At 41.6% G+C, this 25,399-nt stretch overlaps 2 protein-coding genes across 4 annotated transcripts in view; both read left to right on the top strand.

Moving 5' to 3' along the window:
• Positions 1-9,552, top strand: part of atp7a (ATPase copper transporting alpha) — an 85,886-nt gene extending 76,334 nt beyond the window's left edge. For all 3 annotated transcript variants that reach the window (XM_068047326.1, XM_068047325.1, XM_068047324.1), the window contains exons 20-23: positions 3,144-3,347; positions 5,661-5,778; positions 7,006-7,108; positions 7,479-9,552. In XM_068047326.1, coding sequence (XP_067903427.1) covers positions 3,144-3,347; positions 5,661-5,778; positions 7,006-7,108; positions 7,479-7,746 — 693 coding nt within the window. In that variant the 3' untranslated portion in view covers positions 7,747-9,552. The remainder of the gene's footprint in view (positions 1-3,143; positions 3,348-5,660; positions 5,779-7,005; positions 7,109-7,478) is intronic.
• Positions 9,347-21,855, top strand: LOC137377403 (toll-like receptor 13). Its single transcript, XM_068046982.1, is given in 6 exon segments — positions 9,347-9,428; positions 10,791-10,897; positions 11,323-11,672; positions 15,068-15,191; positions 19,465-20,070; positions 20,072-21,855. Coding segments are annotated over 6 exon segments (2,556 nt in total). The 3' UTR covers positions 21,359-21,855.
• The last annotated feature ends 3,544 nt before the right edge of the window (positions 21,856-25,399 follow it).

Below are 25,399 nucleotides of genomic sequence, written 5' to 3'. Positions count from 1 at the left end.
GCAGGCAGACGCAAACCTGTCGATGAGACTCTGCAGGCATTCTTCAGTGTGAGATGTTAAAGCAGCATCGTCAGCAAAGAGGAGTTCTCTGATGAGGACTTTCCGTACTTTGGACTTCGCTCTTAGACGGGCAAGGTTGAACAACCTGCCCCCTGATCTTGTGTGGAGGAAAATTCCTTCTTCAGAGGATTTGAACGCATGTGAAAGCAGCAGGGAGAAGAAAATCCCAAAAAGTGTGGGTGCGAGAACACAGCCCTGTTTCACACCACTCAGGATAGGAAAGGGCTCTGATGAGGAGCCACCATGTTGAATTGTGCCTTTCATATTGTCATGGAATGAGGTGATGATACTTAGTAGCTTTGGTGGACATCCGATCTTTTCTAGTAGTCTGAAGAGACCACGTCTGCTGACGAGGTCAAAGGCTTTGGTGAGATCAATGAAAGCAATGTAGAGGGGCATCTGTTGTTCACGGCATTTCTCCTGTATCTGACGAAGGGAGAACAGCATGTCAATAGTCGATCTCTCTGCACGAAAGCCACACTGTGCCTCAGGGTAGACGCGCTCGGCCAGCTTCTGGAGCCTGTTCAGAGCGACTCGAGCAAAGACTTTCCCCACTATGCTGAGCAGGGAGATTCCACGGTAGTTGTTGCAGTCACCGCGGTCACCTTTGTTTTTATAGAGGGTGATGATGTTGGCATCGCGCATGTCCTGGGGTACTGCTCCCTCGTCCCAGCACAGGCATAGCAGTTCATGTAGTGCTGAGAGTATAGCAGGCTTGGCACTCTTGATTATTTCAGGGGTAATGCTGTCCTTCCCAGGGGCTTTTCCGCTGGCTAGGGAATCAATGGCATCACTGAGTTCCGATTTGGTTGGCTGTATGTCCAGCTCATCCATGACTGGTAGAGGCTGGGCTGCATTGAGGGCAGTCTCAGTGACAGCATTCTCCCTGGAGTACAGTTCTAGGTAGTGCTCAACCCAGCGGTCCATCTGTTTGCGTTGGTCAGTGATTATGTCCCCCGATTTAGATTTGAGGGGGGTGATCTTCTTGATGGTTGGCCCAAGAGCTCTCTTCATGCCATCATACATTCCTCTGATGTTTCCGGTGTCTGAGGCCAGCTGAATATGACTGCATAGGTGTTGCCAGTAGTCGTTTGCGCAACGCCTAGCTGTTCTTTGTGCAGTACTTCTGGCTGCTTTAAGTGCTGCGGATGTTAAATCGCTGGGGGCTTTCTTGTAGTTCAAAAGTGCAATGCGCTTAGCGGCTATGACAGGTTCCAGCTCTTCATTATGAGATTGAAACCAGTCTGCATTTCTCTTCGCACTTTTGCCGTAGGTGGTCAAAGCTGACTCATAGATGGCGTCTCTGATGTGGGCCCACTTGGTCTCAGCATCCCCTGTGGGAGTGTTTTGAAGGGCTGTTACAAGTGAATTTAGAAATTTTTGTAACAGCTGTGGGTGAGAAATTCTGCTCGTGTTGATGCGCGGGTGGCCCTTCTGCTTGGAATGATGCAACTTCTTTGGTCTGAGTCTAACCTTGCTGCACACCAGGGAGTGGTCGGTGTCGCAGTCCGCACTGTGGAAGCTGCGTGTGATTTGAACACTGTTTAAGGCGGCTCGCCTTGTGACAATGAGGTCTAGCTGGTGCCAACGACGTGATCTTGGGTGCCTCCATGAAACCTGGTGACAGGGTTTAGTGTGAAAGAACGAGTTGGTGATGCAGAGGTTATGATAGGTACACAACTCAAGCAGTCTCTGCCCGTTCTCATTCATCCTTCCAACGCCATAGCGCCCAAGGCAGGAGGGCCATGAGTCATGGTCGGCCCCAACCCTGGCATTAAAGTCCCCCAGCAGGAATAGGTGTTCGGTGTTGGGGATGCTGCTAATGATGTTATGGAGTTGTTCATAGAACTGGTCTTTAGCTTCAGGTGCGGAACAGAGTGTTGGAGCATAGATGCTGAGTAGGTGTACTGGACCAGAGGTGGTGAGCAGTCGGATGGACAGTATGCGTTCCGAGCCATTTGAGGGAGGCTCTATCATGCTGAGCAAGGAGTTTCTGATGGCGAAGCCCACTCCATGCTGTCTTGGTTCTTCAGGATCCCTGCCCTGCCAGAAGAAGGTGTAGTCTTGCTCTGCTAGAGAGCCACTCGCGGGGAGGCGAGTCTCCTGAAGTGCTGCAATGTCCACATTGAGTCTACTGAGCTCGTTGTTAATGATGGCGGTCTTCCGAGAATCGTTGATTTGTGTAAGGTCTTCCGACAGGCCAGGACACATAGTTCTGACGTTCCAGCTTGCAAAGCGAAGGGCTGGTACCTTCTTTCCTTTTTTCATGTTGTTTGGTGCGGTGTATCAGTCCACCTTTCGGGCAATGACCCTGAGCTCCAAGCACCCATTGAAGCAGGCAGACTGTGGCGGGACAGAACCTTATTGACCGGGGGCTGCCCGGTTTGAGGCGGGCGGTAGCTGTCCAGTGAGGTGCAATGACCTCTCCCACCGACAAAGGCAACCCGTGGCGCCCAGTTTCTACGCCAATTTATCTGGACTTATAACCCGTAACTGCTGCCTTCCGTGTTGTTTCAGTCGCTGTGAGGCAACTATGGAGTGACCTCTCCATGGCGCATGCCTGGGCAAATTTATGGAGGTTGAGAGTTGCCCAGTCGTCAAAACCCCCCTCTCGGCCTTTCTGATGGGGTCCAAAGGAGTGCAGGACACGACGTTTGGCACCAGTATGGCTGCAGGAACTGCCGGAAACATGCCAAAGGTGACACATGACCGCCTACGGGGTTCCGCTCCGGATTTTCTGTTAGGGTTTACTCCCTTAGCCTTGGTCTCTCCCGAGACGCCCACAAGGCAGTGGGGTTGTTGGGGCCCCTACACAGGTGTAGGATGGTGCCGGTGGGAGGAGGGGATGCAAGGGGGAGGGGTAGAGTCATCATCCCTCTTCAAACAACTGATTATCGAGTGGCATTGGCAAAGATTCTTAGAATGGTGCTGAGTGTTTTTTGAGAGGTGGTGGGGGGAGGTGAGTGGGTGGGTGGAGAGTGGAGAAAATTGCTGCAATATTGTGTGAATGGGATGTTGTGCTATATTTTGTGGCTTGTGTGAAAGACGATTGCCATAACTTGATTTATTGCCTGTATTCTCAGGTTGGCATCACCAAGGTGTTTGCTGAAGTCCTTCCCTCGCACAAAGTAGCAAAAGTGGAACAGCTGCAGAAGCAAGGGAGCATTGTGGCAATGGTGGGCGATGGTGTCAATGACTCCCCAGCATTGGCAATGGCAGATGTTGGAATTGCCATTGGTACAGGCACCGATGTAGCCATTGAAGCAGCGGATGTTGTTTTGATTCGGGTAAGAATGAGCAGTTCAGTGAATGTTATGATTCTTTCTTGACTTTCTTCATCTGAACAGTGGATTTCCTTAATTGTTTTACCTGTTTTGGAGCTCAGGTGACGATTGATGCTGTGACTGGTTTCACCTGAATTGTTTATTTATAACTGTTTGTTAATCACAGTTGATTACCGATATTTATCAGTTGATAAATGGGAATGATTGCAACCACTAGTCCTTCAGATTGATAGTGCGTTTGAACTATATGCAATGCACTGTCTGAGTTCACACTTGGTGGTGAAACGAAAAACATGTCCCCTCATTTCACTGTTGAGGTGACTGTTTTAAATAGATTGCGTTTTACTTCCATGGAATAGTGCTGGACAGAAGCTGTGCATTTCCCAAAGGGATAAAGGGGAAATCAGAGGTGTTCATTTTGGACCTAACCAATTTCAAAGAAGCATTGAAACAGTCTGAGAGTAGACTGATGTTGGATGGTGCTGGGAGACGACAGAAGGAGGAAAAATGAAAACTCTCATCCTTCAGTAATACCGTGCATACAATATATGTATATGTTAATGCATATTTCAACTGCATTGCTGAAGTTAAAAAAAAAAACACAGGAAGTGTTGCCATCAACAGCTGGACATTCTAAGGGAGCTTCATGGCAGGCCGGTTACATTCTTTGCTGCAGGATCTCTTTATTACAGGAATGCAAGATTTGACTTTTATTTATTCCTGCCGCCTTCAGCTTTGCTTTCTGGCTCCTCATGCTGTCAGAATACTGAGTATTAGCAGTGCTGTAGGATGTATGCCATCTAGTGCATGAATGAATTGTGTGATTAGCAGTAAGAGAAGAATTTAGGGAGATGACGGAAGGCATGGTTGGGAAAAATAGGTTTTGAGAAGATATTTGATATTGTAAAATGAGGTAGCAAGGTGGTTGAAGTTTAGGGAGATTGTTGCAGAGTGCAGGACCAAAATAGCTGAAGACTCTGTCACTGAAGGTGGGGTGAATGGGGTTGAGATGGAAAGGAGGGAAATGTTTAAAGAATGAGGACATGTACTGATGCAGATGTAAGGTTGAGCAAGGCTGCAGAGTGATTTGTAAATAAAGATGAGAACTTTGTTTGAATTCATTACATTAAAGAGCAGTGAGCTAATGAAGGTTGGCACGTGCAGGAGTGATAGGAAAGTGGAACTTAGTAAAGGAAAATGAATTGGAGTTTATGTAGGGTCAAGAATGGGATACCAGTAAGGAGTGCATTAGACAAAGAAACTTGGATGTGGCAAGTTGCATCCATCAATGGAAATAAGCGATGATGCCTTGGTAAATCAGATACTCTTTAAAAGGGCTGTTCACTCGCCAAGGATAGTTATGGGCTGGGCACTGGTCATTAATACCAGTAACATTAGAATCCCTGTATGCATTTGTGCGTTTCTAGAAGGTAATATCAGTATGAAAAAAAAAATAGAAAATGGTGCAAATACTCAGCTGGTCAGTCAGTGTCTGGCGAGAGAAACAGATGACCTTTCATCAATACTGCTTTCGTTATTACTTTCATCATAAGTATGAAATTATAGCTTTGTGTGATAGAGTATCCAAAGTTCAGGGGGACAGTAATGTAGTAACATTATTAAACTAGTAATCCAGAGGCTGAGTTTAAATGCCACTGTGGCAGTTTATGAACTTGAATTCACTTTCAATAAAAAACTGGAAATTGCCGAAAAGGCTGGAATCAGTAGAAGTGACCATGACATTATTAGACTATCATAAAACCTAACTGGCTGATGAATGCCCTTTAGGAAAGGGAACCTGCTGTCTTTACCTAATCTGAACAATATGTGACTCCAGTCTGACACCAATGTCATTGACTCTTAACTGCCCTTGGAAATGCCCTGCACGACACTTAGTTGCATCAAACCACTACAGAAGGCCCACCATGCCTTCCTGGGGCGATTAGGGATGGATAATAACCTGATGTGTCTTGCCAGCAATCTCCACGTGACAAGAATAAATTGTAAAAATGAAACTTAGATTATCTCAGCACCCCACCTCCTGTACAATTATGCGTGTCTCGTTTGAGAGCAGGACTGGGCTTGGCTGTGATTTCACCCATTCATTGATAGCCTGTTAAGACTTGCTGTCATGGTAAATGCTTGAAGAATAGGTACTAAGGCAACACTTTGGAGCGAAGCAGAACATGGGGCTGTATCATATACACACACACACACACACACACACACACACACACACACACACACACACAACACTCAAGTGTGGCAAGCACACTATAGTAATATTTTCTTTGTTTTTTCCTCTTTGCTTCACAGAATGATCTCCTTGACGTAGTGGCAAGTATTCATTTGTCCAAAAAGACCGTCCAGAGAATTCGGATCAATTTTGTGTTTGCTTTAATTTATAATATTATTGGTATTCCCATAGCTGCTGGTAAGTGAACTCGTTGTGTTCAGTTTTTTAAAGTTTCCTTATTTGTGTGTGTACAAAATAGACTCAGGTAGAAATGTCCTAATACAATAAGAAGGATAATTTTTAAGCCTTTATGTCTGAGAAGTGAAGGATATGCAACAGTAAGTTCTTTCAATGCAGACTTTATCCCAAGAGTGAATGGGGAGTAAATAACTTCCCGGTTGCAGTGAGAGTTTTCTGTATGTAAGGCTTTATTTTATATGAACCAAAATCCTGCTGCAATGGCATGTCAAAGTGTTTTTGCAGGATTATTTCCTCTATCATGTATCAATTATTCCTCATTACTATTCCCTCTGGCACTGAAGATTAATGTACTGACTAGCACTGGATTGCCTCCCCTTCCGTTGCAGCAACTTGATCTGTACCCAAGTTTCAGCCTGATCGGGGCACTCTGCAGCTTCAGTATGGCTTCTAGCTTTTTAAATTGATGATTTAGCAATATAATCCAGCATCCTATTTGTTCTGTTTAATGCTGCTCACACTGTTTAGACAGGGTGAATTACAAATCAGCTAACCTCACTACCTTAATATCTTCTTTAACAAGCACTATCTGACCATGGATTGCACAAGCCTACGATTCTTCTGAATTGCATTACCTTGAATTCACCTGTATTAAACTTCACTTATCATAGATCAGCCCAGCTGCAACTCCTGTCATATTCTCAAATTGGCTGCTTGAGTCCAGAGTTGTATCTTCTCCAACTACCACCGCCATTCCCCCTCCCAAAAAACCTCATTTTCACGTCAACACCCTTGAGACTATTTAACTATTACAAACTACATAAAAACCTCACAATTTGAACCCCTGAATAAAACAGTTACATTCAGTAATCACTTCTGGGGTATCTATTATTTTTATTTAGTGCTACCTTTTGCCGCATTTGTTCCTTGTGGACCACAAATTTTTAGCTGGCCACCACCAACCGTGGATTTTTTTTTTAACTACACGTGGGGATATGCCTAACCTAATGAAAACTTCACTGTTCATTTGAAATCAGAAAATTAGCTCCAGTATTTTTAGCATGTGATAGACTGCACACGCCCCTGTAATTTTGAATGAATATATTTGAGTGGAAAAGTAAAAACTTGTCAACTTTAAACGATGAGTAATGTATTTTGGGACAAATACAAAGCTAATTGAATTCTGCCCCTTTCTTTGATAGAGTGACTACATTCTTTGCTTTTCAGGGGTCTTCCTACCTGTGGGACTGATATTACAACCGTGGATGGGATCTGCTGCGATGGCAGCATCATCTGTTTCTGTGGTGCTTTCTTCTCTATTATTAAAGCTGTAAGTATTTGTTTCTTGAATCTAGTATCCTAGTAGGTAATTGGTTTGAGGTCTACTGACTTAGGGAGGAATCAGAAATTAACCAGGGATTGTACTCTGGTAACTCTTAATGGAAAATGGGTAGGTGTTGAGTATAAGCAGCACAGGGTGTACATGAAGAATGGTAACTTTTGAATGGTGGATAGTAGGATTGTATCCATGCAACAGTAAGGGCCTACTTGGAGGAGAACGTCAAGAAATTTTGATGCATTTTATAGTTGAATTCTGTTTTTTTTTAACTTCGCTGATTATTTGTTTTTCCTTGGAGCTTTTAATTGTTTTTTGTGAACCACTTTTGTAGCAATATAATCTTTTTCTTTTCTCTTTTCAGTTACAAGAAACCAGATCCTGCCAGGTTAGAAACCAGAGCTCGGAATCACATGAAGCAGAAATCTCTGTCTGACATCAGTGTGCACATTGGTATGGGTGAAGTTAGGCGGGAGTCGCCAAAGCTAAGCCTACTGGACCGAATAGTACACTACAGCCGAGCCTCAATTAACTCTCTCAGGTCTGAAAGGCGATCCATGACCAACATCCCTCTGCACGATCCAGACAAAAACAGTCTCCTTTTGGGGAGAGATGAGGATGATGCAGTTTGAGCAAAGCCCTGGCTGTACGTGGGAGATTTGGAAGATCTGTTCTCCCAACTACAGTGTCTCCTCAGATTCCACATCTCACAAGTATAGGACTCTCGTGGAAGAGCAGATGATGGGGCAGATTTGTGTTTTACTATGAGCTAGTATACATGATACACTATTGGATAATTGTAATTTATCTCTTTTTTTATTTTCAAGCTTTATTTTTTCAACTCTTCAGGCTCCTGGCAATCTCTTTCCCCCTGCACCCAGGAGGGAAAAGATGTTACGAATAACAGTCTCCTGATTATTTTTTTTATCGTGCAGGAATCATGATCTCCTACCCTCCATGATCAGACAGTAGGAATTGTGATGGGAATTTTGAATGTCAGTTTTTCCTGTTTTCACACACAACTCCATCTCCATCTAGAAACCCAACTGGGAAAATTTTAACTTGCACCATTGAGGGCAGGAGGTTTTGAGTGACTGGACTGAATTCTCAACACCTTCCGTTGTGTGAAGTTCCTTTCAGCTACTTTAGTGATTTGGAATGGTGCCTATGATACCCTTTCCTATCTAGTAAGGACCAAATTCATCCTTTGAGCTGGTTATTGACTATTCCAAATATCCATGTCCTTTATATTTTTCTATTAATTAAAGGCTAATGCAATATGTAGGACAAGCCAAAGTGACCCCAGAAATCCCAAATTCTGTACAAAGAGCTGAATCTGATAAACGGGTATGTGATGTAATGAACCAAACCTAGCAGTCCTACTACGTCATGGCAGTGCTATTCAGCAAAAGCTAAACAATGAGTTCTGTTTGTTCTGGCAAGCTCATATTCTTGCTACTATCCTAAATGGCACCTTAATATTGAGATTCCAGATTGAAGGAGATTACAAATTTTGGATCCACTCTCCAAATTATGCAAAAGAAGCTTTACTCAACAAATTTAAAAATGCAGCTAGCATCTCACATTGCATGTTACTTGGGGCTGAGTGCAGGTCTATCAGTTGTTTTTAAATGAACACTGGATACAATTCATATGAAACACAGCATCTAATCCTTTACAGCATTGTCCTTCTGCCCCCTATTTTAAAAAAAAAACTTTCTTCTTGATGTCTGGAATTGTCTTTTTAAATGAGGAACCAACCCAGCAGTTAATTCTGCAATTTTTTCCTCAGCTACTTTTAATGGAATTGGATTAGCTGCTCAGCCCCTCCCCAGCTGCTTTCTGAATCATGTTGGCAATGGAGTAGAAATGACAGCTTAATGCTAGAGAAAAATCCACTGTTTGGAAAGGAAACTTGTCACTAAGGGAGATGGTTCGTTCTTTTTTTACTTCCAATGAGTTTTGTATACACTAAGTGCTATAATTACATCATGGAATACAGGTGCAATATTGAAGTGTCTGCTTTATCACAGTGAAGTACTTTATCTCTAGTTTTGCAGAAAAATAAAAAAAACTTACAAGTTTCTTCCCAAGGGAATAAACTACTTCAACTAATCAAGAAGACTGTAATGTTAAAAATCTTGTATCTTGAACGCTGTTTTAAAATGAATGTAGCTCCCTGTTTAAAAAATCAGGTCACTCCAGTTTTGATATATAAATTGATGTGTGAAGATGTCATTGATAAGACTTCTAGAAAATCAGATAGATCCCTATGGATTTTACACCAGCTTGATTGTAGCATCAAACTACCGTTGTACCTTTCATCTCATTAGTGCTCTGTTCTCACTCCAAGATTTGTAGTCTTAAACCAGTGTGAAGATACAACCTGCGCACTAGATTCTATGACATGGGGAAATAATTAAATTATTAATGACCAATGACCTTTCCATGGTGTAACCTGGTGTTCTGTCATAGTGCAAATGCCAGGGGTCAGTTATAAACATAAACATGTCTATTTTGTTTGTCCTCACAGTCCATTCAATTCATGGACTCCAAAGATGTGCAGTTGCTTCACTTTGAAATTGTTCATTTATTTTCTTTGACCATATCAAGCGTATTGCTCTGTCATCCACACTTTGTTCTCCTTATTGTACCCTGCATACACTGATATTTAGACATGCAAATATCTGTGCTTCTGTTCAAGCCATACTGTTCAAACAGTCTTAAGTTACACTATCATTGGGAAGAGTAAACAGTTTTTCCCCCCCCAGTATTTCTCTCCTTTTCAAAAGGTGCTGACTCTGACTGGGGTACAGAACTGTCAGCACTTTGGTACCTCACTCACCTGCTTATTCCTAAGATGTGAACCTGAATATTGCGTGCTAGGGCCATACCAGTTGAGCCCAGTCCTGCCATGATATAACATCTACATACATGTTTTGCAGCAAGGACCATTGGATAATGTTCAGGGGCAGCAACCTTACTGACTTTCTGCCCTGCAGCCCCAACCACCAACCAACCTTTCCCGCCCCACCCCCTGCCAGGCCAGAAATGCTTGGGCCTTCTCTATACCACTCTAAATAACATTCATAATTCATCACAAACCATGTGTGAACCTACTTGTCTCACTAACTTAGTAACACTCTGGATAGTACATTTATCCACTGATGAAGAAATGTTGATATTTGGCTGCAATTTAATGCAAGAGTTTATGAACTTCAGACACTGTCTAACTGACCCAAATGTACCACCAGATTTTCAGTATTCTTTGTCTTTTCAATAAGCTATCGACCATAATGATTTTGTCTTTTTAAAACCTTAATATGGTGACATTGTGATGAATGATTGCTGTAGGAGTATAAATGGCAACAGCAGTTAATTATTTTTCTAGTACAATGCAGTGTATATATATATATATATATATATATATATATAATATGTACATACACAATATATTTAAACTCAAATTTATTTAATAATACAAATCAGTTCTAGTCATTTGCATTAGATTTGAGATTATAGGTGCAATGTTAATTACATTGCAACAGCCAATAAGAATTGATATTTTGAATTTGAGTTGGTGATTGTTGTTTTGCTTGAGGAGTTTCTTCTGACTTTGGCAAACCCACTTTGTTTTTTATCCTCTTGATTCATAATGGGGAAATAATTGGGTAAGGGAGAGATTCAGAGAAGGAAAATGCATATCTCCAACAAATAAACAGGTTAAAATCTCTTCAGAAAATGATGGTAAATGAAATTGATTGTTTTATATTTGGGAAATCTGCCTTTTTCTGACTGAAATTTATTGAAAATAAATCAGAAAATTGCAAAAGAGAAAATTTTACTATTACTCCCAGCATGATCAAGACCTTCTTTCCTGATGATGCCTCATTAGGAAAATGGTTTGGCCAAAATTTGAAGGCCTTTATTGCTATAATTTTTATTTTAATGCAGGAATCATCAATTATGTATCCAAGATTGTGATGCAGCAGATAATGTTCTGTTGAGGTGCTGCTGTACTAACACTAATGCTGTCCGACAGTTGGACTCTATCGAGGTTCATATATCTATTTGCTTTTGTCTTTTTAAGCAACTGGAGCTGAAACTTTGGTTTCTGATCCCTCAGTTGAACATTACAATATCTCCCATCAGTACTTAAATATATTCGAGACAGTTTTATAAAATGATTACGTTTGCTTCTGTTATAGTATAACATGCATTACCTTTACAAAGGGCTTCACCTCCAATCTACTCTCATGTGCATGAAAATTTTTACCACTAGCTACAGTGCATTTTACTTTGGTACTAAAACCTCCAGACTTCTGCACTTTGTATCCTTGGTCCCTGTCACAGCTAAAAGTAGATGTGGAAGGCCACTTTGCCAATCTGAGCTCACCCATCCAGGAAAAAAACTACAGCCCATCAGCACGACATCCAACTGTCTCTTTAATAACTCCAGGAATTTTGTTTCCAGTATTCTACTCAAAAGAGCCTTCCATACGTTCATAATTTTGTATAAAGAAGCACTTTCTGATATTGGTTTTAAATTTGCCTTTCCGTATTTTAAACCGATGTCCCTTTTCCCCTTTTAAGACATGCTTCAATGTGCTTCTCTTCCATGCCGTTTTCTGACTTCCTGTGCAAAATCACCTCTCAGTTGCTGCCTTTCAAGGCTAAAGAGAGCAATTCCTTCAAAATAGTATGTGTATATGTTGTCACAAAAGGGAATCTTTAAGTTGTTTACTTGCAAGAGTAAATGCTGAGCCAATGGACTGTCCCTTGGACAGGTTCTGGGCTGAATTTTTGTAACTTGACACTTAGTATAGTTTTTCACTATGGTTCACAGCACTAACGAGCCCTTCACACTCCTCACCAAGTTCCAGGGTGAAGTTTGCACAAACGTGAATGTAACAGGACTGATTCCAAATAAATGTTTGTTTTATAACATTTTTTTTGTTTAACGAGTTCTTCTGTCACAGATGTGCAATGCAAACTTCCCCCAAATGCACACCCACTGATCTGAAGGTTGCACCACATTAACCAAGATGGGAATGAAGAATCAAAAATTAATCTTTTGAACACTGGTTGTCCTGTTCCTCAGCAGAATAGGTCCATTAGTTAAGTTGTGAAGTTCTCATGGTCCTAAAACGAGTTTTAAAAGCAGCTAATTACTAAAATTCCAGTAAGTAAGATCAACTGTAATAATATGTACTTGATAAAAACTACTAGTGTGTTTGGGGGGGGGTGGGGACATTTGCCTTGAATGTAAGGTATGTTTTGAGTTTTTTTAAATAGTAAAGAGAAGTACTTCAAAAAAAAAAAAAAAAAATGTTCTTCACTTATCTGGTTGTACCATTACCACCCCTGCCATTTTGGAATCTGAACTTGTACAGCATTGTAGAAAATATGTATGTTTTGGTAAAGTTACTGAAAAAATAGGTTTGTGTTGCCCACAAATGTAGTGGGCCATCCTTTCAACGATTCCACAATTTAAAAAAAAAAAAATTGCCTATGTTGCCTTTGAGACATACGTTGTGCATTTTTGATAATTTATATTTCATGTTTGGAGTAAACTGAACCAATGCTATTTGCAAGCTCGCTGGTGCAGAAGCATCTGAGGCTCACGTAAGAATAATGAACACCATGGGCAACATGTCAGGCATAAGTGGAATATTATTCCATGAAGACAATAACCATTTTGACAAAACAGGAAGCAAAAAAGTGGGACCAAGGAGAAGCTTAAAAACTTCCTGTGCCTAATGTTGATGTGGAAACAATTAGAGTGTTTTATGTGGTCTTTTCTCAGGGTAGCTTTTTTTAAAAAAAAAATTAATTCTTCCTGTTTTTGCCTTGAATTTTGGATAACACTTTGATTTTGATGTTCCAATGCTCTTGTAGTTTAATGCTTGCTTTGCTGATTGTGGGTGCATGTCCTCAAGCCAGCTACTGGTACTGTTGAGTTGAATTACATCCCCCCTCAGTTAGTCTGATAAACTGAGCATTCCATTCAGAGGCAGTGAGCACATATGGTGGGGAACAGAAGTAAAGGCCGCCTATATCTTGTATTCCAGCTTCAAGTGTACCTTTTCCTCATCAATTTTGAGCTTTCTTGGCAGCCTTTTTATTTTATTGAGTCATCTAAACCATTGGTGACCGTTATTAGTGTGGGACACCACTGAGGTTAAAAAGAGAAGAAAATCTAGGACAAATTGACAAGTAGTTGACGATTAACTCCAAGCTTGGGTTTTCAAAGAGCTTGCGAATCAGAAGAGGTAGAGGGGAAGAGAAGATCAGATAAAGTAAAGTTAGTGATTTAAAATACAGGACAAAGGATACAGGAGAGGGTTGCAGTCACCTCAGGACCCTGTGATATCATTGCAGGACTTGGTATTGATGTGAGACAGTATTGTGCTGAAGGCCATATGCCCTTGTTTTTTTCTCCCCCAAATTGTGCTTTAAAAATTCTCTTCACATCTAATTTTATTGATTTACCCAATGAAATAAAGATTTAGTGGAATATTGTGTGCCATAAATTTAGTGACATATATATTATAACAAACTGTGTATAAGGTTACTGACCTACATCTGATGAGGTTATTTTCCTTTTTGAAGGAAATGTTTAAAAATATAACCCTTGTAAACTCACATTGCAAAAAGATAAACAGACTTGCACTGCCACAACCTGGACTGAACTAAGCTACAACAAAATATATAGTGCTCCATTATTAATATGTGGTGCAAACAAACTCAACTATGACGACAAGTTGGAAAGAATTTATATCCTGAAAATTATCCTAATGTATATTCAGTTGCATTTTTGAATGTGAAATAAGGAGTTCATTTAGGCTATTTAGCTTAGTTTTTTGGCATGTTATTGAAAGAGTAAAGTAAGTTGGGTGTGCTCAACATAGTTTGTAAATATGTCATATATCAACTTTCCATGCCACCTTTAAGGATTGTGTATATGGACACCAACGAGTGTCTGCTCATCTACTCTTGAGAGTTAAACCCTATAGCTAGGAGGAGCTTGTTTCTCCATTGGTGACCTACTATCCACATTGTATCTTATGCTTAGCTTAGTTGCATTATAATCGTTGGGAGGTAGCTTGTTTATATGCTGCAATGAAATGTGTGTGTCACAAGGACTAACAGTTAACACTGCAACAATGAAAGATGAAATCATTGGGAACAAAGGCATAATAGCAAAGTATGTGTGGTGTGTGGGAATCCCTGATACTGCAGTGACTAAATGCACCACATGGTCTTATACTGAGTTATAATGACCAGCAAGATGCGAGGTTCAGTTAAGTCTGCTGAGTCGTGCCAGGAGAAGGGTAATGCAATTGACTTCAAGTGTCTGATTGCAAAAGCGGAGAAATGAAAGTTTATACTCTTGATCACTTAACAGTGACTTGGAAACTGCATGTGGCAGAGCATTCCGTGAGGATTCCATTGAACTTGCTTATAATGCTTTTTTTGTATCGCCTACCAATAGACTGTCTAGGATCTATGACAAGCATAACCAGATAAGCAAGATACGGGATAGCAGCTGGCATCAATGGATTTGTACACTGCTTGAGGAAATGCAAGGGAAAATAACTGACATCTTAGGGCCACCGTTGACCAGAAGCCTAAGTGAACCAGCCATATTAATACAGTGTCTTCAAGAGCAGTGCAGAGACTAAGTGCTCTGTGACATGTGGTTTACATCCTGACATCTCATTCTGGCCACCATCTACAAGGAGTGTGATGGAACATTTATCACGTGCCAGAAAGGATACAGCCACAATAACACCAAGCAGCTTATAACAGTCTGCTTAATCACACCACCCACCCCGCCCCACAATAAATTAACTTTTATGCTGCAAGCTGCATTGCTTGTTTTTGAGCCCATGAGATGAAATGGTATGATTTCACCATAGATGCCAAATTAGAAACTTAATGCACCAATAGTCCAGAAAGAGCCTTCAACGCAAACCTTCTGGCACATGAAGATGAGGGGGTTTGGAAAGGTGACAACTTAAACTACAGGCATAGCCATCATTTTGTCATATTTATTGTTGGGGACAATCCTAAAGTAAGTAAAAGTGCAGTTTTCAGCAATAGTGAAAGTATTACCGAAGGAAAATGTAAATGCGGACGTGAGATTTATTTTCTTGGGGCATGATTTTTGACTGTCTTTTTCCATTATTTTGTGGCCTACTATAATTCCACCTTTCAAGCCAAAAATAAATTCACCTGGAAAGATTCTATATATTTTAAATATTGTATGGACTTAATGCACCTTTTGTTAAAGTTGTGGACAGAGGAGTATCAACTGAACAAGTTATACAATCATCCACTATTGGCGCCTACAGTAATTTGGAGCCGATATTCTTTTGAATTTGTGATCAGGTTCGTCATCTTCCACTGAAAATTAAAATGAAAACAGGGCAGTCTTATAAAATAAAGTGCTGTCAAAGGACCCTTGTTGAGTTGCTGCAGTGTATCTTGTAGATGGAATGTACTTAGGAAAGCTAATAGAATGCTATCATTTATCGTGAGGGAAATTGAATACAAAAGTAGGAAGGTTATGCTTCAGCTGTACAGGGCATTGGTGAGACCACATCTGGAGTATTGTGTACAGTACTGGTCTCATTTAAGGAAGGATGTAAATGCATTGGAGGCAGTCCACAGAATGTTTACTAGACTAATATCTGGAATGGACGGGCGGTCTTACGAGGAAAGATTGGACAGGCGAGGCTTGTATCTGCTGGAATTTAGAAGAGTAAGGTAACTTGATTGAAACATATAATATCCTCAGGGTGGATGTGGAAAGGATGTTTCCCCTTGTGGGAGAATCTAGAACTAGGGGTCACTGTTTAAAAATAAGGGGTCATCCATTTAAGACAGAGATGACGAGAAATTTTTTCTCTGTGGGGTCATGAGTCTTTGGAATTCTCTTCCTCAAAAGGCTGTGGAGGCAGAGTCTTTGAACATTTTTAAGGCCGAGGTAGATAGATTCTTGATGAGCAAGGGGGTGGAAGGTTATCGAGGGATAGGTGGAAATGTGGAGTAAGCAGTTTAGCCATGAACTTATTGAATGGTGGAGCAGGCTCAAAGTGCTGATTGGCCTACTCCTCCTAATTCGTATGTTCGTATGTACACATTGCTGCCACTGTGCGCCAGTGATGGAGGGGGTGAATGTTTAAGGTGCTGGATTGGGTGCTGATCAAGTGGGCTGCTTTGTCTTGAATGGTGTCGGGCTTCTTGACACTCCTGACTTGGAACTATATCGCCGTTCCTTCACTGTCGTTGGATCAAAATTCTGGAACTCCCTAACAGCACTGTGGGTGTACCTCCACCAGATGGACTGCAGCGGTTCAAGAAGGCAGCTCACCACCACCTTCTCAAGGGCAATTAGGGATGGGCAATAAATGCTGGCCTTGCCAGCAATGTTTACATCCCACAAATGAACTTGCAATAAAAAAAAAATGCCCACAGGTATTTATTTATCGCTTTCAATCTCAACTTGCTGCAGATTTCTCTGCATGCATTGATAGCTAAAATGTTATCAACGGAAGACTTGGTGCTGAAACAGTTAAACTAGTTCCCTAACATAAGAGGAACACTTCTCTTTTCCTCAAGAAAATCAATCTGAGTGACAAAAAATGTTGGTACCATTATGTCGAAAGTCAGCTCTGTTTGGGGAGTGGTATTCAGGAAGTGACTCAATAACATGTAAGATTTCAAACTGCCTCTGTGATGGTTATTCAATGATTAACAATTCAGACCAAGAAGGTTCCAGATTTCATTCTCCGTCTGCTGAAATAGCTGACTTCAATGGAACAGTAAGGGTTAAAAAATTTTTTTTTTTTAGAGAAAATGAGAAATATATCATGTGACTGGCTTGAGGGCAATCCATAAATTGAAACATCATATTTTATTTTCTATCATGTTAGCATAGCACATTCTTTGAAACTCTTCCTCAAAAGGTGGTGGACGCAGTCTTTGAATATTTTAAGGCAGAGGTAGATATGTTCTTGATAAGCAAAGGGGTGAAAGGTTATTGGGGGTAGGCAGGAATGTGGAGTTGAGGCAACAATCAGATCAGCCATGATCTTATTGAATGGCAGAGAAGGACAAAAAATCTTTGTCCTCATTTTCAAATCCCTCTACAGTCTCACCCTTTCCACCTTTGCAACTTCTTCTGGCATTATTTCCCTTCCTGTGTCGTCCTCCAACTTTGCCTCTCTATGCATTCCTTATTCCCAACCCTTTGTTCCAGCATTCATGACAGAGCTATTAACCTCCTAAGCCCCTCCACCCCTCTACTTAGCTCTTCATCTTTCAAAACATCTTTTTAACCAAACATTTGGTAACCCCTCTCAACTGTGGCCCCAGTTAGTTATGTGAGTTTATACTACCCCCATTGAGTCTACTATTGCCCCCTGGTTCCCTTTTTAAATGTTCTTGTGCTAATTATATTTGTTATTTTATGCTTATGCTGCATATGCTTTTCTCCACTGTGCAAAACTTCAGTTTTTTCATTATTACATTTAATTTTCCATTGATCTGCTTAATTGTATAACTGATCCATGGCTTGCAGATCTTTAATATAACTGGATCCTGTGTTTCTACTGCTCTCCCCATCTTAATGTCTACAAATTTGACAAGCTTACAACTAATTTCACCATTCAGCTCATTTATATAGATCATAAACCAAAGTTCTAAATATTAATTTTTGTGAATCCCTACGCGATACCTCTCCTACTCTTAACAGTACACCTTTCATGAATTCTCTCTGTTCTGTAATATTAATCAACTTCTTACCAAGTCTTATGAATTGGAATCTTGTGGATTTTAGTTTAATTATAAATTATTTGTGCAAAACATTGTGAAAAGATTTCTCAAAATGCAAAAAAAACTATACCATAGGGAGTTTAACTCCATACTTTATTTGTAATGACCTCAATAAGGTCAAAGAGATGTGTCACACAGAATGTCCCCCATCTAAATCCATGTTGACTGTTGCTTATTAAGCAACTGGAGGATACGTACTTCCACAGCTTGGGTTGGATTTGCCATCTTTTTTTCAACGTTCGATGTTTGTTTTCTGGAAGCTCTGTAGAACCTAACCAATACCAAATGTTCCCTTCATGATTGCATTTTATATTTAGAATTTATAGCATAGAAACAGACTATTTAGTCCAACTGGCCCATGCTGATGTTTATACCTCACATGAGCCTCCTCCCACCCTACTTCATCTCACTCTATCTATTCCTTTCTCCCTTATGCACTTATCCAGCTTCCCTTAAAATGCTATTTGCCTCAACCACTCCATAACGAGTTCCACATTCTAACCACTCTCTGGGTAAAGAAGTTTCTTCTGAATTCATTGTTGGTTTTATTAGTGACCATCTTTTATATTTATGGTCCCTGGTTTTGGTTTCCCCCACATGGAAACATCTCTATGTCTACCTTATCACACCTTTTGGTAATCTTAAAGAACTATGTCAAGCCACTCCTCAGTCTTCTTTTCCCCAGCATTCAATGTTTCCTGATGAGTACAACTGCTCATTCTGGAATCATGCTTGTAACTAGGTGCAATAGTTTTTCAAAATTCTGTACTGTGTTTTAGTGCAGTTATGCAATTTGAGTGCAGGGCACTTACTCATGTACTGGTACAATATTAACCCCCAAAACAGTTGGCTTGAGTTGAGTGAGAAGTTAAATTCAAACTCAAAGCCGACAACTTCTGATTTTAACAGGCATAGGTAACCAATTCAGTCTTAGGAGGCAGCTCCCTCTTTAAATATTTTAAGTAGGCTGTGTGCCTAAGATTTTATCATTCATCCATTTATTGACCTGTTTAGAAAATTAGCTTAGTGCAGGAGTCAGAGACTCGGAATAATGGGCAGGTACTCTAATTGGCAGGATATGACTAGTGGTGTTCTGCAAGAATCTATATTAAAGCTTCAACTATTTTCCATATTTATTATCGACTTAAATGATGGGATAGAAAGCCACATAACCAAATTTGCCAATGACACAAAGATGTTGGTAGCATTGTAAGCAGTGCAGATGGAAGTGTAAAATTATAAAGAAATTATAATGGAAAGATTAAGTGAAAGGGGAAAACTGGATTTAGGTAAATGTAAGGTCATGTTCTTTGGGCCTAAAAAGGATAGAAACAGTGGAAGTCCAAAGACTAAAGGCTAAAACACATCAACATGTTTTCTTTTCAGAATCTGCCTCGCCTAGCTGTCTTGAATCTTGGTGGCAATTTCATTGACATTGCCCAGCTAGACACTGACTATTTGAAGAATATCACTGATCTGAACTTGTCTAATCTGACCACCGTTCATAGCAACTTGAATGCAATCAGTCGTCTCTTGCAGAACTTGCCAAAGATAGTATGCTTGATCTCAAGCAGATTGGAAACCACACTCAACTCCTGTCTCTTGATCTGACTGGAAACAAAATACACCAAATCACGGATAATGAATTTCAACACTTCCAGAACGTGGTCCATCTTATTTTGGAACACTGCAATCTCAGCATCATCAGTAATAATTCCTGTTCAATGCTGAAGACCCTGACATTTTTACAGTTAAAGCATAACACCATTAAAAGTCTTCAGGATTATGTCTTTACGCCACTGAAGGGCTTGCAGTATTTAGAGCTCTCTTGGAATCCATTGTCCAAGTTTAATGGTCGAGCATTTTATGGTCTGAACAGGCTGAAATATCTTAATTTGTGAGCTTGCTGGATCACCACATTAGATCCATCCTCGTTCACATATTTGACAGCTCTTTCAAATCTAACGTTTCAGGAAAACAATCTTCGTAAAATTAGGAAACACACTTTTAGTCAATTGAAAAATCTTACCATGCTTACTTTGTCAAGGAACAAGATTTCAGAAATAAGTGATGCTGCCTTTGAGGGGTCCAGCAATCTCAAATATCTTGATTTGGCTTTTTAACATTCTGCAGGCTGTGCATCATATGTTGAAGGGATTGCAATCACTTGAATATTTAGATCTTCGGTCAAATAAAATCAGTTTTGAAACCACCAGAAAACTGAAAGATCTTCCGTTTTCACACCTTAAGTCTCTAAGATATCTGAATCTAGAACGACAGACCCCTGAAGGAATACAAGTCATCCCAGTCAACTTTTTCGAGGGATTAGCTAACCTACAAATGTTATATGTGGGGAAAAACCAGATGGTTTTCTTTGACACTCAGTCACTGGATCCACTGACAAACTTAACTGTTTTAGACGTATCGGGAGTTGGACACAGGGGTCTGACTTTAAACATGTCTCTATTTAAGAAATTGAAGCGATTGCAAATTCTACGATTGGAGAATAATTACATGGAAACCATTCCGATAGAACTGATCTCCAGCTTGGCATCATTGCAAATCTTCTCTCTTCGCTTTAATTACATCAAAAATATTAGTAAAGAATTTGTTCAGAGCTTGAGATCATTGAGTTATTTTGATCTGTTTAATAATTCGCTTGACTGTTTCTGTGATAATGTTTGGTTCAGAAACTGGTCTGTCCACAGTTCCACTGTACAGCTTCCATACCTGGGCAGTTATCTGTGTGCAGGGCCAGTTACAAAGACTTTATTCATTGATTTTGATGACAGCATCTACAATAGTGACATTGAAAAATTCCTTTTCATTTCTACCTATGTGGTGATTTAACTTACACTGATCAGTTCTCTGGTAAACACCAAACTGCCCTGGTTGATTAGGTACGTCATCTATATCATAAAAGCTGAGCTAAATTACAAGTTTCAGAAAGTCCAAAAGCTGTACACTTATGATGCATTTGTCTCCTACAACTCAAATGATGAAAAGCTGGTTCCCAATTTGGAAGAAAATATGAAACCGCCATTAAAGCTGTGCCTTCATCACCGTGACTTTATTCAAAGTGCCATCAGCAACAGCAGGAAGACTCTGTGTGTGATAAGTAATGATTATCTCAGCAGTGAATGGTGCAGATTAGAGGTCCAATTGGCCAGCTTGAGGCTTTTTGTTGATTACCACGATGTCCTCATTCTGATATTTCTTGAGAAAATCCCAAACTATAGACTCTCCAACTACCACCAAGTGAGAAAGCTAGTGAAGAAGCAAACCTACATCTGTTGGCCTGAAGACCCAAGTGAAAGAAAACTGTTTTGGGCGAGACTTGAAAATGCTTTGAGGCAAAAAACAGTAGATAAAAGCAATATACTATTAAATATAGCTGAATAAGTGAAATTATAATCAAAAGTGTAGTGTCCAGCAAGATAGGAGAGCTGTAGAGGAATCATAAAAGTTTATAGTACAGAAGAGGACCATTTGGCCCACAATGTTTTTTTTTAGCTCTTTACTGGATCAATGCAAAAACTAATCTCATGGCCCTGCTCAATCCCCAAAACCCTACATCTTCCACTGCTTCAAAAATTTACCTTGAAGTACTTTGCTGTCCAATACAAGGTCTCACAAAGTGGGGGAGAGGGAAATACAGGACAATTTTCCTCCTGATCTGTTGAATTCTTGATCTTAGCTGTTGCCTCCAGGGAAATGGAAGTGAAAGGATGGTGTAAAATCAGATTAGTCTTTACCAACCCACGATCACGTCTTTCCAGGTAATCAGTAAAGTGTCCCATTGGTAGCGGCCTGAAAGTAATTTGCTTGTCTTGCGAGTGTGCCTCCAATAGGTGAGAACGTTAGCAAGGCGGGAAAACCCAGGGAAGAAAAGAACACCAAAAAAAACTGTACTCCATTTTAAAGATGAATCAGAAAGTATTCATGGTAACTTCAATTAAAACAACCTTGCCAACACTTAATGTTTCATTGAAGCTCTTGCTCTGTTCACAATGTACTAGCACTCCTTTGAACAATTAATTGATATTGCGCTGTTATTTTAATGGCAAATTCCAGAGACAGTGGGGGAGAGAGAGAGAGAGAGAGAGAGAGTTGGGGGTGGAGGGTTGTGGAAATGCAACCACTGCTGTCAGCAGAATTAGTAAAATTGAATGGATTCTTATATTCTTTGACTAAAGTAGTCAAAGCTTCTAAAGGTGCATTCAGGCTGCAGAAGTTTAGAGTGTAAGTCATGTGTGAAGATATGAATCCCATCCAAAGTCAAGTAAAATGAGACACCCTTCTCTTTGGAGTCTCACTCCACTTTGTCCTGGTGGCAGGAATTCTGATGAAAGGCCATAGACCTGAAACGTTCACTTAAACCTTTTCCTTTCTCCGCAAATGCTACCTGACCTGCTCAGTGTTTTCAGCTTTTTTGTTTGCTCTTATTTCAGATTTCCAGCATGTACAGTATTTTGCTTTTGTTTTAAAATCAATCTGCTTTCTTGCTCCTGACCACCATCTAGTGGCCCTTCAGCAATACTGCACCTATAGTTCTCAAAAAGCTGAATATAATGTTGTAAGACAAAATAAATGGATATAGTAAATGTAAAATGAAGAAATTTATAAGTAGTTATCTTAAAAGAAAGAGGGAAATAGGCAACTATCTGTGTGTGTGTGATCAGATCAGTTTCACAACGACGCTGGCAGTCATTGCCAATGAGCTCTCATGTAGGGCTGAATTATATAAGCCCTCCAACAAGGGGATTGTGGCGGGCGGGCAGGAAAATACTTCTGGGAGAGGCCCGCTACGCTCCCACAATGCCAGGAAGGCCTGGCCCCATTTTACCAGCAGCGGCGTGACCTCGGAGCGGCCTCCCCAGCTGCTTGGAGGCAGCACCCCAATTTAAATATTAAAATCCCTACTTATCTGGTCTCATTTTGCATCCCACTGCCTCTCAGTCCGCAGTTCCACATTCTTTGGTGAACGGGCATCTCCCATGAGCTGTTCCATTCACGAATAGGAAAAGCTGGCGGGACAGCAGAAGCAGGAGTTTTCAGAGACAGTGCAGGTAAGTCCTGGGAGATGGGGGTACAACTCTGCATACTTGTAGGGAGGTGGGTGGGGGGCGGAGGGGATGGTGTTACCAGGGGCACAACTCTGCAGGCATGAAGGGGGTGCTGTGTACCTCCCTCTGTAAATGGCGGCCACTTTGCACCATTGTTTGTTTCTGTGAGTGAAAGAGCAATGGCACCCCAGTCACCCTGTGTGTTGGCAGGATGCCAGAAACAGTAGGTGTGTAAAGGTTATCTGGCTGATGGGTCAATTGATGCAGCTGTTACAATCTGAATGTGGTCATGCTGTGCCACTCTTAGTGGAAGCTAAGACGGGAAATGCCATGCCACGCCACATGAAAGATGCATGAAAGCACCTGGTGTATCAGGCAACAGCAATACCTGCCCTGTTAGAAACCTTCGAAGAAGTGAAAGAACCGAGTTTAATTGCAACTTGGAGATGGGGATGTTACACCCTATATTAATTGATCTGCTTCTTGTGAGGATCCATATGCATTGCAGGGAAAACCAACAGGCAGGTGCAGCCCACAAAGAGGCCCCTGGTCGTGAGCAGCAGCAACCCCCAAGGAGAGCTTGCCACTAATGATCACCGTGCATCTCGGGTGCGAATGACATACCTGCAGATGTCTGAGCACCAGTATCAGAGGCGACTGCGGATGTCGAGAGAGGTGGTGACACGTCTCTGTGCCCTGCTCAACGATGACCTACAGTGGACATCCTGTGCCTGTGGCCCTCAAAGTGACAGCGGCTCTTAACTTTTACACCTCAGCATCATTTCAGGGGCCCACCGGAGACCTTTGGTAGGGTCACACAGACAGCAGTACACCTCTGCATCAGGGAGGTCACCGAGGCCCTGCACCAGAGGGCTGGTGACTATGTCTACTTCAGGACAGATCCTGAGAGCCAGGCCCAGAGGGGCATCATTTTCGGCTCCATCGCGGGATTCCCGCAAGTGCCAAAGGTCATAGACTGCAATCATGTGTCCAGCAAGGCTCGCACTGGGTGACCAGCTGCATACGTAAACTGTAAAGGCTTCCACTCAATCAATGTGCAGCTTTTATATGATCACCCTAAGCGCTTTATGCAAACCTGTGCCTACTTTCCAGGTAGCTGTCATGATGCCTTCATCCTGCGCCAGTCCCAGCTGCCACCTCTGTTCACTGAACTAGCTCAGATGGAGGGGTGGCTTCTTGGAGACAAGGGCTACCTTTTACAGACATGGCTCCTGACACCAGTGAGACACTCCACCACTGCTGCAGAGGAGAGATACAACACCAGCCACTAAGCTACAAGAGCCACCATTGAGCAGGTGATTGACATGCTGAAAATGTGCTTCCCCTGCCTGGATAGATCGGGTGGTGCCCTGCAGTACGAGCCAGAAAGGGTAGCTCATATTGTCGTTGTTTGCTGTGCTCTGTAAACTACACATTCAATAGGGGGAGGCCTTCCAGGATGAGGAGAGATGTGAGAAGGACTCCTCGGACGTTGAGGACGCTGACGACTTACAGCAGGAAAGGCGCATGGGGGGACTGAGAGCAGCCAGCCACCGCATGCAGGGCGGCAGCGAGCTAGGGATGAACGGCAACACCATATTAATCAAAGGTTCTCCAAGCCATAGGAACCACCATGGGCTCTGCAAACCACATGCACCCTCATTCATCTGGTGTACAGCAATCCGCATTGCAACAACTTTGTGTCCATGTTACTGCATCTGTGGAGATGCACATGAGTAATACCAGCATAGCAATGATGTTATTCCATACATTGGCAGTTCTGAAAGGTCAATGATGTAATGGGAAGAGACACAATCGGTACACGCTGGCACACTTCATTCACCCAGTAAAAGAAACACAGATGTTAGTGAAGTAGATTTAGAGTTTGAACTTTTTACAGTGTTGTGTCACTCGTGCAGACCCATTTGTGTCATTGTGTTTTTTGGAAACTCTTGTGGGTGCTCCTTCGCGGTGCCACTTCTGTGCTAGTAGCCTGACTGAGGAAGGCTGCTGATCAGATTGCTCTTTGGCTGTGGATGACTTTGGCAGTCGTCCTCTGTGTGCATGAGGCCTGGAGGAGCCCCGCTGGCTGGGGGAATCCTGCCTCAGCGCAGAGCTCTCGTCTGACATCCTGGCTGCTGCAGCTTGACTCACCGGTGGAGGGGCAGAGGGGTTGGCGTCCACATCACCTTGAGGGTGGACCCCAGCTATGGCGCACAAGCTCGTCACCTCCATCTCAAGGCTTGTTTGAACCTCTCTGCTCTCCTGAAAAGGAGCAGGGGCAGGAACAGTGTCCATGCCCCAGTCCCTCTCTCGACTTGTTGCTGATTTGTGGATATGATAGCCTTGGCCAGGGACTGCTGTTCACGTATTAATG

This window comes from Heterodontus francisci, chromosome 15, assembly GCF_036365525.1.
Source record: "Heterodontus francisci isolate sHetFra1 chromosome 15, sHetFra1.hap1, whole genome shotgun sequence".
NCBI classification, from domain to species: Eukaryota; Metazoa; Chordata; class Chondrichthyes; order Heterodontiformes; family Heterodontidae; genus Heterodontus; species Heterodontus francisci.
Note: the sequence above shows the minus strand (reverse complement) of the source record. Positions and strands in the feature narration are given on the sequence as shown.